Source organism: Onychostoma macrolepis, chromosome 16, assembly GCF_012432095.1.
Source record: "Onychostoma macrolepis isolate SWU-2019 chromosome 16, ASM1243209v1, whole genome shotgun sequence".
NCBI classification, from domain to species: domain Eukaryota; kingdom Metazoa; phylum Chordata; class Actinopteri; order Cypriniformes; family Cyprinidae; genus Onychostoma; species Onychostoma macrolepis.
Window position 1 is genome coordinate 9,886,887 of NC_081170.1, and position 14,867 is coordinate 9,901,753.

The 14,867-nt window shown below is 37.5% G+C and overlaps 1 protein-coding gene across 1 annotated transcript in view; it reads left to right on the top strand.

The window, feature by feature from the left end:
- The window catches only part of rspo2 (R-spondin 2), a 55,364-nt gene extending 41,604 nt beyond the window's left edge, over positions 1-13,760 (top strand). The window contains exon 5 of the mRNA XM_058747268.1: positions 12,450-13,760. Within this exon, the coding sequence (XP_058603251.1) occupies positions 12,450-12,571 (122 nt within the window). The 3' untranslated portion in view covers positions 12,572-13,760. The remainder of the gene's footprint in view (positions 1-12,449) is intronic.
- Positions 13,761-14,867: the final 1,107 nt, after the last annotated feature.

Here is a 14,867-nt window from a genome sequence, read left to right on the forward strand (position 1 = left end):
CGGGAGCAGGAGGCTGCTGTTTCGCAGCCAACATGCTTTTCTGCATTCACATAGCAGCTCCCATATATCCTCCCTCTACGTTCATTTGTACCCTTTTGGTCATCTTTTTAAACTTTGCATTGCTGCAATGCTAATGTTATTGGCTCTTTATAATTAATTGTTCACTTCTTTCAGACAGTTTGTCATTTGTAGGTCACTTTGGATTGAAGTGTCTACCAAGAGTAAATGTCCGACTGAAGATGAAGTGTCGAGCATGGTCGAATGGGCATCTGGTGTGAGGTCAACAGTAAATGCTGTTTGTCAATAGTTATTGATCCTTAATGATTCATATTGAATTATTCATAACAAGTTGTTGAGATATTGATATTCCAGTCCACTGATTTTGGATTGGGTTTTCTAATGGTGCCTGATTGCAATAAAGCATTTTTGGCACTTTTATAATTTAAAATCAATCCTCTCTCTATTTTACCTGACCCAAAGTGGCTTGAGCAATGATTTCATATTGATTAATTGATAACGTATAACTTTAGCATGGAAGCCAAAAATAAAAAATAACAGTGTCTTGACTTGTACAATAATAATATTATAGCTATAATAATAATTATTATAGTTTTATCATTTCGATATCTACAAGGTTTTAAGAGGATAAGGATAAGAAATAATCAAAGCAATCTGCCTAGCTAACTTTGCTAACATGTTTAGCACTGTGTTTACATCGAGAGGTACCCTCTAACTTGAAAGTTACTTTGATTGCCCCCCTGATAGCAGAAAATTGCAGCTTTTAGAATGACAACTTTATGTTCCCTACTGGAGAGACCAGGTCATTGAAGACATCTAAAAACCATGTAAAAGTAATAGCTGTCAGTTAGGGAGCGCATCAATTCAAGCAACTTCTCACCTGCTTTACAGATTGTGTCGCACCCTCTGCCTAAATTCTTGTGGTCTCTGCGGAGTTCTGCCAGCGGTAAATCTTCCACAGGGAGCGAAAGTCATTACTAGTCCCTGGCCGTCTTTTTCACTTTTTTATTTCTTCACAGTTACATTCCTTGTAGGGGGGAGAGGGGAGTCTCTGATTAACTCCCCCACAAAGTGCCCTGCTCCCTGACCAAAATAAATATGGCCCCTGTCATTCTGTCAGCAACTGTCTTCAGAGAGCAATATTTGAAACACCCCATGATCCCACCGACTTTTATATGGAGAATCCGTCGTCATACCACAGGCATGAACCTTAAAAGTGGAGTCCAGTAGAAGATCTATCTATCTATCTATCTATCTATCTATCTATCTATCTATCTATCTATCTATCTATCTATCTATCTATCTATCTATCTATCTATCTATCTATCTGTCTGTCTGTCTGTCTGTCTGTCTGTCTGTCTGTCTGTCTGTCTGTCTGTCTGTCTGTCTGTCTGTCTGTCTGTCTGTCTGTCTGTCTGTCTGTCTGTCTGTCTGTCTGTCTGTCTGTCTGTCTGTCTGTCTGTCTGTCTGTCTGTCTGTCTGTCTGTCTGTCACTCTCTCTCTCTCTCTTTTCTTTCTTTCTTTCAAATACACTATAACTTCATAATGACATGTTATAAATAGGAATTTCTTTCTTTCTTTTTCTTTCAGCTGAGCTACAGACAACCTAAGGCAGTCCATGTCTATGTTTATTTCTCAATATACATTCTAGCGACCATAACTTTCAGCAGTTATTCTGTCTCATGATAGCATCATACGTTTATCACCACTCTAATTAGGCTGCAATCATTCAGTGTTTGCCATTTGAATGTGGCTCTTCTGTCCTCCAGGCCTCTGCGTAGCCCACTGTATGCCTTTCCGCAAGGCCCCACACATGCTTTCATCTCCACAGACACACACAACAGGCGTACACACATCACACATGACAGGCAAGACACTTCCTCCACACAGCCTTCAATAAACATGCATTCATACATTCCCACACATAAGCACTAATGTATAAGCTCCACTTTTGATAGTGTGTATGCTGAGGTTCCGTTTCATGTGCCCGCAATATCAGTGGGACACTAGCAAGGCCTAGACCACCCCCTCTTCGGGGCTAGCTGGGAGCGGGGTATGACTTTCAACATCTGGTGCACAGTCGCACCAACTCAACCGCTAAAATCTTCTGTCCTCTCTCTCTCTCGGGCATTTTTATTGAGACATCACAGCTTGTAATCAGAGCCTCGCGATACTGAGGGAAGCTGTGGCTTCTGACCCGCTCGCATCCAGAGGCTTGGACCAACGAAACAGACACCCAGACAAAACAAAGTGTCGTTTGCTGCTAGATTCCTGTGTTTTTAGGTGTTTGGACATCCAAGCTTGCATACACACAGCAGGGGATAACCAAAAGAGTCTGTGTCGATTTAAAATTGTGTAAATGCACCAAAATAAACAGACGAGTTGTAAACGGGGATGTGCACTATTCAGAATTCAAATGAGATATTGAGATTCCAGTTCAATTCCAGAATTTGAATTAAAGTAACAAACTGGATGGATAATTTGGATTTGGAAGTAGAGGTAATTAAAAGTCCAAAAAAATAAAAAATAAATAAATTTTTTAACACAATTTTCTGATTGATTGATTTTTCAGACTTTTACAACTTCAACTTCAATTTGTTTCAGTCAGCATTTCTCATTCTTGTCTCTCAAGTTTTTCATTTTATTTATTGTATTTCAGCTGTATTTCAATTATTAAAAATATTTTATTCATTTTATTTATATGATAGAGATTGATTTGATTGATTGATTGAAATTCACACTAATAAATTGAAAGGGAGCCAAAATTTTAGAATTTTGCCCAAACCTGACTTTAAGTTCTACCCCAAATTTCTAGTCTAAATGGTGCAGTTGCTCTTGGTAGAAACTCTTTTCTTTATGCTGAATTTATGCAGATTGTATTCAGTACTGTAGTTTCAGTATAGTTGCTTTACGGCAATGAAAGAAATCCTCTGTGTTTTACTCCCCGTTTTTTAGCTGGTTTGTTTGCTTCTCCACGTTTATCCAGTTCCCAAAACTCCATATCCCAGTGTTTATACTTAATACCTGGATGTAGGACAAATCCCTGCTACCTTCTAGTTACTTTTGGATCTTTTCCCTGACATGTTCCTGTTTTTCTTACCATTGCTGTGGTGTGAAACCCCTGACCTTGTTGGGCCTTGAAAGAACTTAGCAGAAGTACTTTAGCAGAACTAAGGGGAATTACTGGCACTGGGGCGTTTGAGTTGAGGGGGGCTCCATAGGTAGATGATAAAAGCTGTCAGTTTCACTCAGGTGAGTGGTTTTGGTTTGACAGGAACCCCTTTGCACCTAGATCCTCAAAACACACCTCATAGCCCCACAGGGCCACAGATGCAAGTACAGAAGTTTTGTATTGCTCTTTTTTTTAAAGTTAAGTCGTCTTGAAAGGATACAAGCACCCCGTTTAGACAGATAAAAAGGTCTTTGAAGGGGATTTTATGAATTGAGGAAAAGCGAGCAGGCGTGATGCCCTTGACTTCAAGTATTTCACAGAGGGTCCCTCCTCTCCAAAACACACACGCTCACACACTACTATCTTCAGTTTTAGTGTATAAGCCTGTCTGATTTGGCACAGCCCGTCTGCCTCATGGGCACTTCCTCTTTATGTAGAAACCCGGTCGGTTCCTCAAGACACGAGGCAGATTTCCTCTCCTTTCCCCATTGGAGATGGAGATTGAAGGCCTTGTTTCTGAAATGAGATATAAAGAACACATCATGCCGCACAATTTCCTCTTACATCCTCCAAAAGTGCCCTTGGGGAACAAACAGATCTGAAACCGCCGGGCGTATAGCTCAGAAACACATATGGCCCAGACAGGTACATTCTCGGCTCAAGATGTAGCCTACAGGTTTGCTTTATAGTATGGCTGCGCCTGGGAGTGTATTTATATATGGAACAGATTAGATTGTATGAATTTAACATGGACCTCAGTTTGAAAAGCCCCAGTGGTGGCGGCCCCAAATGTTTCCCATAAATTCACAACGAACGTTCGCTCTCCTGCCAACACAACCGCACATCATGGTGTAAAATAGTATTACCTCTGCATCCATATGTACAGTACATGACAAAATCTGAGGCTTGGCCCCTATATAGCGGGGCTACGATGTTCTCATTTGCCGTGACGCACACACTTACAGGCCGTACTTCCCATCACCCACAGCACTCGCAGGAAATGCAGCTTCAGGAGTAAAATGGAAAACAAATGTTCCATCAAATAGTTTGTGTAATTGTAGTGTGACGAGGTCACATCCTTGGCAAAGCTGTTGAAATTTTTCTTCTTCCTCTCCATTTTCAGGGCAAACATGAAAATGTGCTTTTAAACATACAGTAATTGTACAGTTAAACATTGCGCACTGCCGGAGCAAGCGACAAGTGATGGATCCCAGGGACGAGATATTTTCCTGCTGGTTTGTAAGGCAGTGAAGACAGAAGCCTTAATCATAAGCTAATTCTAGCAACCGCCTTTTTGGTACTATAAACAAAAGATGTTCTTAATACACTAAACATTCCGAGATGTTCATCGTAAAATGCCTCGACGTGTAATGCAACACATCAGTTATTTTCCTCTGACGATAGCTGAATTGATAAGAACCACTGCTAATATATCATTCCTCCGTTCTATCAGCACGAAACAGATGTTTACGTAAATCTGACAGATCAAAGCGCCGCTCTGAGGTTTAAATACACTTAAGCGACTCCAGAAAAACTGAATACTTTTACCTCGGCTGTAGCCATCATTTGCCTTATCAGAAACGATGCGTTTGTGAAATTGTAACATATGACACAAATTATGAATATGTGGTATTCTCTTGATGTTTTTTTATCGTCCTATTGCCATTTTCTCAGTGCTGGTTGGTAATAGCATTGGATGCTCGCTAAAATAGCGCAGAGGTTCTCTTTGATAAAGCTATGGAAGCTTTTTATGTCGCTCGTCAGAAATGTAACATAACATTTAGGCAGTAATTAAATGAAACTAAAGCTAATTATGCCTCATTTTCTGAGGGACACAAGACTACAGCTCTATGTACTTAAGCCCAGATGTGGGGGTGAGTCAGGCAGGGAGATAGGAGACCACAGAAGCTGTTTTGCAGCCTTCTCTATGGGTTTGTGGTGGCATGCATATCAGCTTCTGTGTGTGGCATAGACGGCAGCTGGCATCACTGTGCTAACTCATAGTGGACACTACTCACGTCTGCAGGTGATTGACTGATTTATGAATAGACTGATAGCTCAATATATTATTTTCTTAATCTGTGTTTTTGAAATGTACTTTTTTTCTTTTATATTTAAACAGTATATTCAAACAGTAAATTCTTAAACAGTTGTTTTTTAAATTTTATTCTATAAATTGATTTATTCGTAATACACATTGGGCAATGGGTTTAAAAAATGCACTTCAACATATATTCAATATGTATTCTCTCAAAATTACTGTCTTCTGCAATCATGCTCCCAAAATAAATTTATCCTATATCATTTTTAAACTCAATTTATCATTTTAATAATTGTAATTTTAGTTTTATGTGTGTTTGTCATTTTTATTATTGTTAATATTTATATTTAGCTTGAATATATTTTTATTTAATTTTAGCAATTTTAATATTACAATTTCTATTTTTTATTTTCATCTAATATTTATATTTGATTTTATAAAATACTATTTTTAATAAATTAGAATTCTTACTAGCTTTTACGTTTCTGAAAATCATCCTCATTTATTGATTAAATTCAGGCTAGATTAGATGCCTTGTAGTTAACATATAGGCTACAACATGTGGGGATGCAGTGCTCATGCGGGCCAAGTTTGATTGACAGGCTGTCTGACCTATCATAATGCTGAATCTGCTTTTTGTCCGACAAAGTATTGACGTCTTTCTGCAGTTGAAACAAGATACCTTCTGATGTTCATTCACGTTTATTTCATGTTATAACTAGTCAAGAGGAAGTGATGATCGGTTCAAATGCCCCTTGAACTGAGGTGCTATAGCGATCTCTCATGACACATTAAAGAGCCACAAAACGGTATTTATAATTTGAATTTCTGTTAAAAATGACAAAATTTGACAGTTGAGACTTTGTTTTATACCAAAAACAACCTGCTCCGTTTTGTCTGTCGGCGCATTGTCAATGTCCTCTTTGCTCCGCGATTAGGGGTGAGATTTTTGTAAAGGATCAGTTGAGTCAATCATTAAAACTAAATAAAAAATTTAAATAATAACCTAATCTGAGCTTGAAAACTCTGAATGCATTATTTGCATTACATTAAAAATAACATGTTCAGTCTTTTCCAGTTTAGCTCTGGCCCGAAGACAGTCCAATATTAACCACCAGGTTAATCACTGCACCAGTCATGCGTGTTTTTGTGATAAAAATCACGATCTTTACGGAAATCTTCAAAGAACTGATGAGGTACACTCACCTGCTCCTGAATCTCTCTATAGTTCTACCGTTGCTCAGAATTAAGACCGTAATGACCCACCTAATCTCAACTTTAGCTTTGAGTTCAGAATGCATGTGTTTTAAATCATTCCTCCTGACAGTAAGCAGAGCTTCAGAGGGAAAGGGAGCGAGGAGGGGAGAGAGGTATGATCCAGAGTAACCTTGTTAGGCTAAGTGACACTGTGCAGAGAAGCTTCTTGTCAGCTGGTTAACAAGATAGACTTCTGCCTATAAAGGATCGTCTTCTCAGGGCAGTGTTGGGGAAACTGCTTTAATACTGTAACCTAAGCTACATGCTAATCATAATTTAAAGTAGTTCAACTACACTTAAGTGTTTAGCTACACAATGAGCAGCTAATAAAAAGTCACTTTCTGAATTGATCATTCTAGACGGCAGTATTTTTAAGTATGACATAAATTACAATTAAAATACTGTAATTGTATTTTACTTGTATTATTCTTCATGTTAATGTAATGATTTAGATGTTGGTGTTATCACCATATTATTTTATATTTAAATGATTATTTGTTATATTTATATGCATTTATTATTTGTTGAATTTATTAATTTATGAATGTATATGTGATTTAAGTGCATGCCTGTTGGAAAATAATAAATGACAAATTAAAGCAAATAAAAAATTGGCAATTTTATTTTAGATACTATAGTGCAAAGATGAATTAATATTCCACAATAAAAGTGCAGGGACTCAAATCAATTAATCTTTCTGTAATTTATTTGATATCTTTTTCTTTTTTTTTTTTCTTTGCTTTTTTTGAAATTTCTCATCTCCCAATATCTGATGAATAACTGCTGCTTTAATCACTATGAAAATTCTGAAAATTACAACATTAATCATGCCAGGAAATTAGTTCTCACCTTTGAACAAAAAGGCATAATCTATAATTACCTTAATTTATATAGAAACTAGCTGCTATTAAAACTGGATTGCAGCGGTGATGAATAAACAGGGTTTAGCACTGAAATGCTGTGTGTAAAACTGACTCAACGGTTTAGTGAATTCCCCCTCTGTGCTCTGCCAGGTTCACTGGATCTCCTTCCAGACACATTGTCCACGCTATAAGTCAAGGGAAGCTGGCTGCAGTTACGCATCTCTTCACAGCATTATAAATGTATGTGTTAGGAGGCCCTTAATGGCTGCTAATCCAATCTCTGTCACTGAAATCAAATCTTGCTGGCGCCAGCGGTCCTCTCCTTTACTCACAAATAATGACTTTGCGTTTGGTGTCTTTATGAAAATGATGGACCACCAAAACTGCAGCTTTATATCATCTCCTACTTCCACAAGAGTCCTCATACCCTGTTTTCCATTTTGCGTCTTTCCTCCTCATTCTCTCTTTATCTCTTGCCGTTTTGAGCGGGTGGTGGGAGGAGTGGATGAGATTAAGGAGCAGCAGAGAAGGCAATTATTAATTGTTGATCCCTTGAAAGATGAGAAGGTTCTGAACAGAAGAAGAGCCTTCGCAGAGAGGCCCATTTACCGCTCGCTTGTAATGCTTTCCTGAGGTCAGGCATCGATTTTCTTAAACCACATGCTGTGCTGATAAGATTAGGCCTTTCGATTCCTGAACTACTTGAGTCATGCAGATGAAGTCACTTTGGGTTGGATTTTAAGGCTGGACTTTTCATCTGGACGTCTTTTCATTTGGTCACGGCCTCTCTGACAGCGGGTCACGGCCAGGACTAGATAGAATAGGTGGACTTTTTATGCATTTTATCACTGTTTTGGTTGGAAAACACTTTTTTTTAATTGTAGAAGCCTATTACAATAAAGTAAATATTTTTACGGTTTCAATATAATATAATAACTATGTATCTATTTAAATATCAATATTCATTTGCACATAGATATACAAATGAATATTACACAATATTTATTTATTTGTTTTATTATTATTGTTTATTTAAGTTCATTTGGTGTAAAGTAATATATGTTAAGCCATATTAATTTATCCATTTTAGTACGAATATATATACCTATTTAAATATGATTATTGACTGATTGATTTATATGCATTTGGTATAGAATAATAAATAATTTTACATTATATTAATTTAATTTATCTTTTAAAATATTAATATTTACTTGATAATTTGCACATGATGCACAAAGTGGCTTACATTGCATTCAAGGTATATACTGTGTTTTATCAATTCATGCATTTCCTGGGAATCAAACCTATGTTGCTAGCTTCATAAGCATGCGATTAGAGATTTTCATCTTGATGAAATCATCAAAAACTAACATTTATATGATATTTATATGATAACACTGATGTGTTATATTGATGGTTATCTTGATGGCACGCAGTGCAGTTAGAGCCAGGTAGAAGACTGAAAGGAGAGAATAATATGTCAAATCATGTGCTGAAGGAATTTGTGGTCGGTGTGGAACTTAAACCCAAGCGGTTTACCGTGGGCTTCATTTCACATTGCCAGGTGTTTCAGCAGATCATATGCATGCGTGTGGCAGAAACCAGAAGAAGAAAGAAAGTTATGAGGAAATCACGCAGATGTACAGTACAGAATGTGTTTCAACTTACACCTGTGTTCTCTTTTCTTTGCTTTTCTTTCTTGACACTCATTCACTCAGGGGAAAACTCTCTCTTTTGTTGCCAAGGAGTGGTAATCAATTTTCCGTGCAGATATCGGAACATTAGAGCGCACACAAGCACACTGTTTCTGATTAGCACTAACTTGTTTATTTGTTTGATGCTGAAAGTCATGTAAAACTGAGTGTCTTTTGGCAGATGCTTGTTTTATCTACAAAAGGAAAGCAATCAGTGTCGGAAAGATTTCTTTTTTTTTTTTTATTCCACTAAAAAACAGGAAGAAAGAAAAATTAACCAATGTTTATAGATAAAAACCATTCTGGCATATGGTTGCTTTCAGCTTTCCCAATCAGAGATGCTAAAAACACATCATTTTTTCCCCTCACGTTTCTCCGCTGTAATTCAAACTGTAGGGTTGTAGCGAAAGGCAACGCCGTCTTGACCTCACCCTGTGAACCTTGCTAATTGGACTTGGCAATTAATTGTAAATATTAAATCAAAACTGCAAGCACGCCCTAATTCAAACAATCTTGTGCCTGACATCAATTCAGGTTGAGACACATTAAATAGTTGCAGACATCCTGATATGATTTTCCATTTCAGGCGTTGTTTTGACCTGCACAGACATAAGGCTTTCAGTTAGTTTTGGTTGCCCTCTAGCTGTCAGTTATGAAATGTAATAAAATTTCCATCAGCATTTTCTCAGAATTCACAAACGAGTAATGATTTGAGCGTCCGATGGGACGTGTAAATGAAAGCTGTTACTTGTAGGAACTTTTACTCGACCCCGTTTCATGAGACAGATTTTTGAAATAAAATCAGGGACATTTCTGGATTCAACAGTCAAATTTGAAATGTGTGTTTTTTTTGTTTTTTTAAAGTGGACAACTATATTTTACCGTAGTACTGTCATCAACCGTGGTATATCATACTCTCTAGATTACATTGTCATACTACTGTAAATTACACTTATGAACTATAATGAGAGTAATGATAACTTGACATAATTTTGTCTTCAAATTAATGCTAGTTGAATAACAAAGATAATGACTTCCAGGACATTCCCGAAGACACTACCAGCCAGAAAAAGCCATCAAAAACGGGTACCCAGGTACCATCTGGTAACTTGCAATGCCTTTGACAAATATTTCCTTCAATAGCCTTTTAGAAAAACCTGAACGATTTGATCAGCAATAGCCTGAAGTTTAGTTCTCTTCTTGTTAATCACACTGCTCTCCACTACTATAAACAGAACTTAATGAGACAGGATATTGTTCTAATGGTTTTGAGGAAAGCACACATGTGCTCTGGCCTGCAACACAGGTCTTTTTAATGTAGACCTCTGCTCTTTACTGCCATCAAAGTGAGCCCCCAAATTGATCATATTGCAGACTATGTTTATGAAGCACACGGTTTTGAATCAAAATGGCCTCTTAAAACAGAAAACGAAAAGAAATTGCCTGTGGTCATTATGGACTTGCATGTTGTGCCTGAGTAAATCCGTTATAGCTCACTTGAAGCAATTGGAAGCGACATTTATCGAAGAGGTTCAGCGGCTTCGCTGTTGCTGTTGCTTTTATGTGAGGCGCATGGAGATTCGGTTCAATGAAAACTGAGTAAAATGGACCCCAAGGGCTTTTCGAGGCGTTTCTGAAGGCATAACGAGCCGTCGTGTAAAGACAACATTTTTGCATTGTGCCAAATTGCAAGACCGCAAGAAATCAGTCCCAAAATAGAACGATTGTATTAATTGCAGGAAATTGCTGGTGGAAGATTAAGCGAAATTGTTACATTTTTTTTTTTTTCTTTTTCTCGTACCACCAATAAAGAGCATTTTCTCAGGGTTGTTTCCACTTAAGAAAATCATTTTCTCAGAATTCACATCGTGGGGCTGGGAATGGCAATCGGGCAGCTGCGAGTGAGCCAAGCACTGGGACCGCGTTTGAGAGAGAGGCCCACTTGAGATAAAGTCACCACACATTATGCTGCCTTGCCTCATTTTGTGGTGCTAAATGGCCTGAACAAGTGTAATAATAAGACTGTGAGCCAGGCCTTGAAATACAGCTATAGAACGATTATTTTCTGCAGCCTGTACGTGAACCGTAGCACAGCTAGCAGAGAATGTGTGCCAGATCGGGATTCCAGATACCACCCGGCATCCAAGTCTGACTCGTTTTTCCCCTGCTGACAAATTTTCTGTGCCTCTGTCACACTTTCTCCTTCGAACGTTCACACACTTGCACACACACTCAATCATACGCACCTCGTTATCTTATTTGCCACTGTTGGATTTAGCAAGCCACCCTTCGTTGTGTGCGATATGCCACACAGCCTTTCCCAGAATGCTTTGCCTGTGACACCTGGCTTGCATTAATTCTGGTCTGAGAAGCCTGGCTGAGAAGTGAACGAGTGTTATGCACTTTGCTCCACTGTTTTTTGAGCTGGAGTGTGAGGAGGGGAGAAGGGGTGAGGAAAGGTTCATTTGGTTTGGGGTTCTGCTCGGAGAGCTGCTGTCTTTAAATCGTAAAAATATCATTCACAGGCAGCTGAAGGTCTCGCTTGCTGTTTTAACCCTTTAAGAAATGGTTAAGGGGAAGAATATATTTTCTTATTGAGTGAAATAACACATTATTGTACTTGTTTTCATTTTCAGCTGTAATTTAATTTAATTTTTTATTTTTTTTACCTCAGCCTCAAAAGTCTGGGGTCAGTAAGATATTTATATATATATATATATATATATTTTTTTTTTTTTTTTTTTTTTGAAGACACAAACTAATACTTTTAATCTGCAAGGATGCATCAAATTGACCAAAAGTGACTGTAAAGACATTTATAATGTTCATTTAAAAAAATAAATAAAATCTGTTCATCATAACAAATGTTTCTTGAGCACCAAATCAGCATATCAAAGAGGATATTGTGACACTAAAAATTCAGCTTTGCCATCAGAGGTATAAATTACATTTTAACGTAAATTCAAATAGAAAATAGTTATTTTAAATTGTAATACTATTTCACATTATTACTGTATGTTACTGTATTTTTGATCAAATAAATGCAGGCTTGGTGACCATAAAGAGACTTCATTAAAAAACCTTACTGACCCCAAACTTTTCAATGTTAATGTGCATAATATTGTTTTTAATGTAAGTGTAAGTATAATTTAGTATTAAACGATGGTGCTTGCTTAATGATACAGAGGCTTAATTATGTTCCTAATCATGAATATTCTGCAACTGAAAAAAAAAAATGTTTTCTTGATTTAATATTTAAAAAGGCTTTTAGAAATGGGTGTGACGTCATAATGGTTGCAGTGCCCATTATTTACAGTGCTTCTTGCTTGTTTTCTGCTACCAGTCAGTCAAGACAAACAGTTTCAAAGATTAATTTGCTTTTTCTGGTTGTTTTGCTATAGGTGGTTCGGGGAAGGGCCACCGGACCAAAGACCAGAAGAAGAAGTCCAACAAGCAGAGGCTGCGCTTCCGGGCTCAGAATCAACACAGTGACCACCTCGCCTCTCTTCGAGCCAGCCAGTAAGAAAAATAAAAAATAAAAAAAGAGAGAGAGAGAGAGAGAGAGAGACTTTTCGATGGAACAAAGACCACAAAGCTGCTAACCCATGCTCCACACACGCCTACCCTGATGAAAACACACTCACGCATCCAAACAGGATTATTCTCACTCATGTGGTCACACTGTGTCTCTGTGCCTCCTGCTGCTTCCCTCACCGGTGACACGTCCCCCGACCCATGACCCCACTGTGATATCATGGAACACTATAGCAGCTGTTCATATAGCTCATATCTCGTCCTATCTGAGGAGGAAGAAGAGAGAGACTGAGCTGGAAGCACAGAAAGCTTGGGCCTGGAGACCTGGAGTAGAACGAGCACAGAGTGGCGAAAGGAGCAGAAGGGATTAGAAACGTGATTGACTGATAATGATGCCCTGAAAAACAAGAGAGAGACTCATCTGTATTTATGTACAATTTACACCATCCCCTTCCCTACGAAATCAAGGCAGAGTGTGTCATGTATTGCCTTTCTTGTCTAATAGGTACTTTGTTTTCCATAGCAATGTTGCAAACCATGCATAGTTGCGAAATTATTATTCTCAGCACAAGATGTTTACGTCCAGACCGCTTTATGCTTTGACTGTATATTGTGGGTAAGAATCTTAGTTGTTCAACTAGCATGGCCACAAACTCATGTGTACATAGTTGGTGAGTTTATCTAATAACGGTAACATTGATGATAAATATATAAAAAAAAACAATTACTGTATTTTCAGTATTGACACCTTCAGAGTTTAAATGTGTAAAGGGTTATAATACCAGCTACAGTTAAATGAATTTAAAAAGAACAAAAAGCTAAATAAAAAGCATAGCCTTCACATAGCTATTACATTTATATGGTATATAATTGATTTATTTATTGATCTTTTTTTATTATTATTATTTTTATGTTTGGTGAAAATTATGTCTCTGTACCTGATACTCCTCAGTGCTGAAGTATTTTTTCAACCACTTATAACAATACAAAATATCTCCAACAGTGGAAAGCGATTGTCTGATTTGCCGATAAATGTCCTTCAGAAATTCATTGTGTAAACCTGGTTTAGCATCTTGTTCGTTATGTTGATCACACATCCTGCAGCAGCTGAAGTATATCATCAACTGATTGATAATGTGTATATTGTGTGCTAATAAAACGCAGTTCATGTTGCACTTCATGGTGCCGTGTATATTTTCAGAACTTCGCCAACCTCCCGTCAAGCCCCAAAGCTCTATTACGTAACGTTTGTCATTTCACAGCACACCAACAGATATGCCCAATTGGCAGCAGAGAATGGGGCTCTTATTGAAATGTGACGACATTCGGAGCGGCTGTAAGTCTTTCTGACAGGTGCAAATGGCATCAATCTGTCTATCGCTACAGGCACTGAAACTACTTCACAAAACCTCTCAGAATGAAAATGAATAAACATTTTCTTCAGGTAGGTTCTGCCAAAATGGACTAATTTAAGTCACAGACAATTAACCAAGTACTATGTTCTGTATAATCATTGCCTCTAGAGAGAGAGAAAAGCTTAATCTTACAAACAGTCTCCATTTATCATGTATAAAAAGTCAGATAATAAACATCCAGATGCACCTGTAAACCTAGAGATTATTTCCAGAAGAGAATAATATAAATATATTAATAATTTAAGTTAATTTTGGAGTGCTTGAAGTGCATAAATAAATGAATACATAAATACGTTGATTGATTGAACATTTATGTACATAAATCGTAAAATATTTACTAATTTTGCAGGATTTAAGTGGGAGGAAAATGGGGCTTTTTATCCAACCTTGTTACATTTGCAAAAGAGAAATATGAAATATTTTTTTGCAGTTACTTTAGAATTTCATGCTTTATCCCCCTGGCTATTTTGAAAAAACCTGGACAAAACGGGGGAAAAAAAAGTAGTCCATTTTTGAAGTAGGGTTCATAAACCCTCCATGCAGTGTATGCATATGTAAAATTAACTGTTTAAACACCCATGTTATAAGCTAATGAAATGCACACAGATGTCACCTTGGGGGCCACACAATCACCAAACCAAACTGTAAAATCATAGTCAAGAAAGTGGCACACTTATGTGACTCATTAAAGAGAAGGCCACCAGCAATACAACACTTGGCAACATAATTTTCTCGGGAATAGATAATTCCAACTACTAGTTTATCACTGTTTACTCACCATCACGTAGTTCCAAATATCCGATTTGTGAGTTAGTCGTTCTTTTGAAACGAATCTTTTCAATATGAATCAGTCGGCTAACAAAAGCAGTA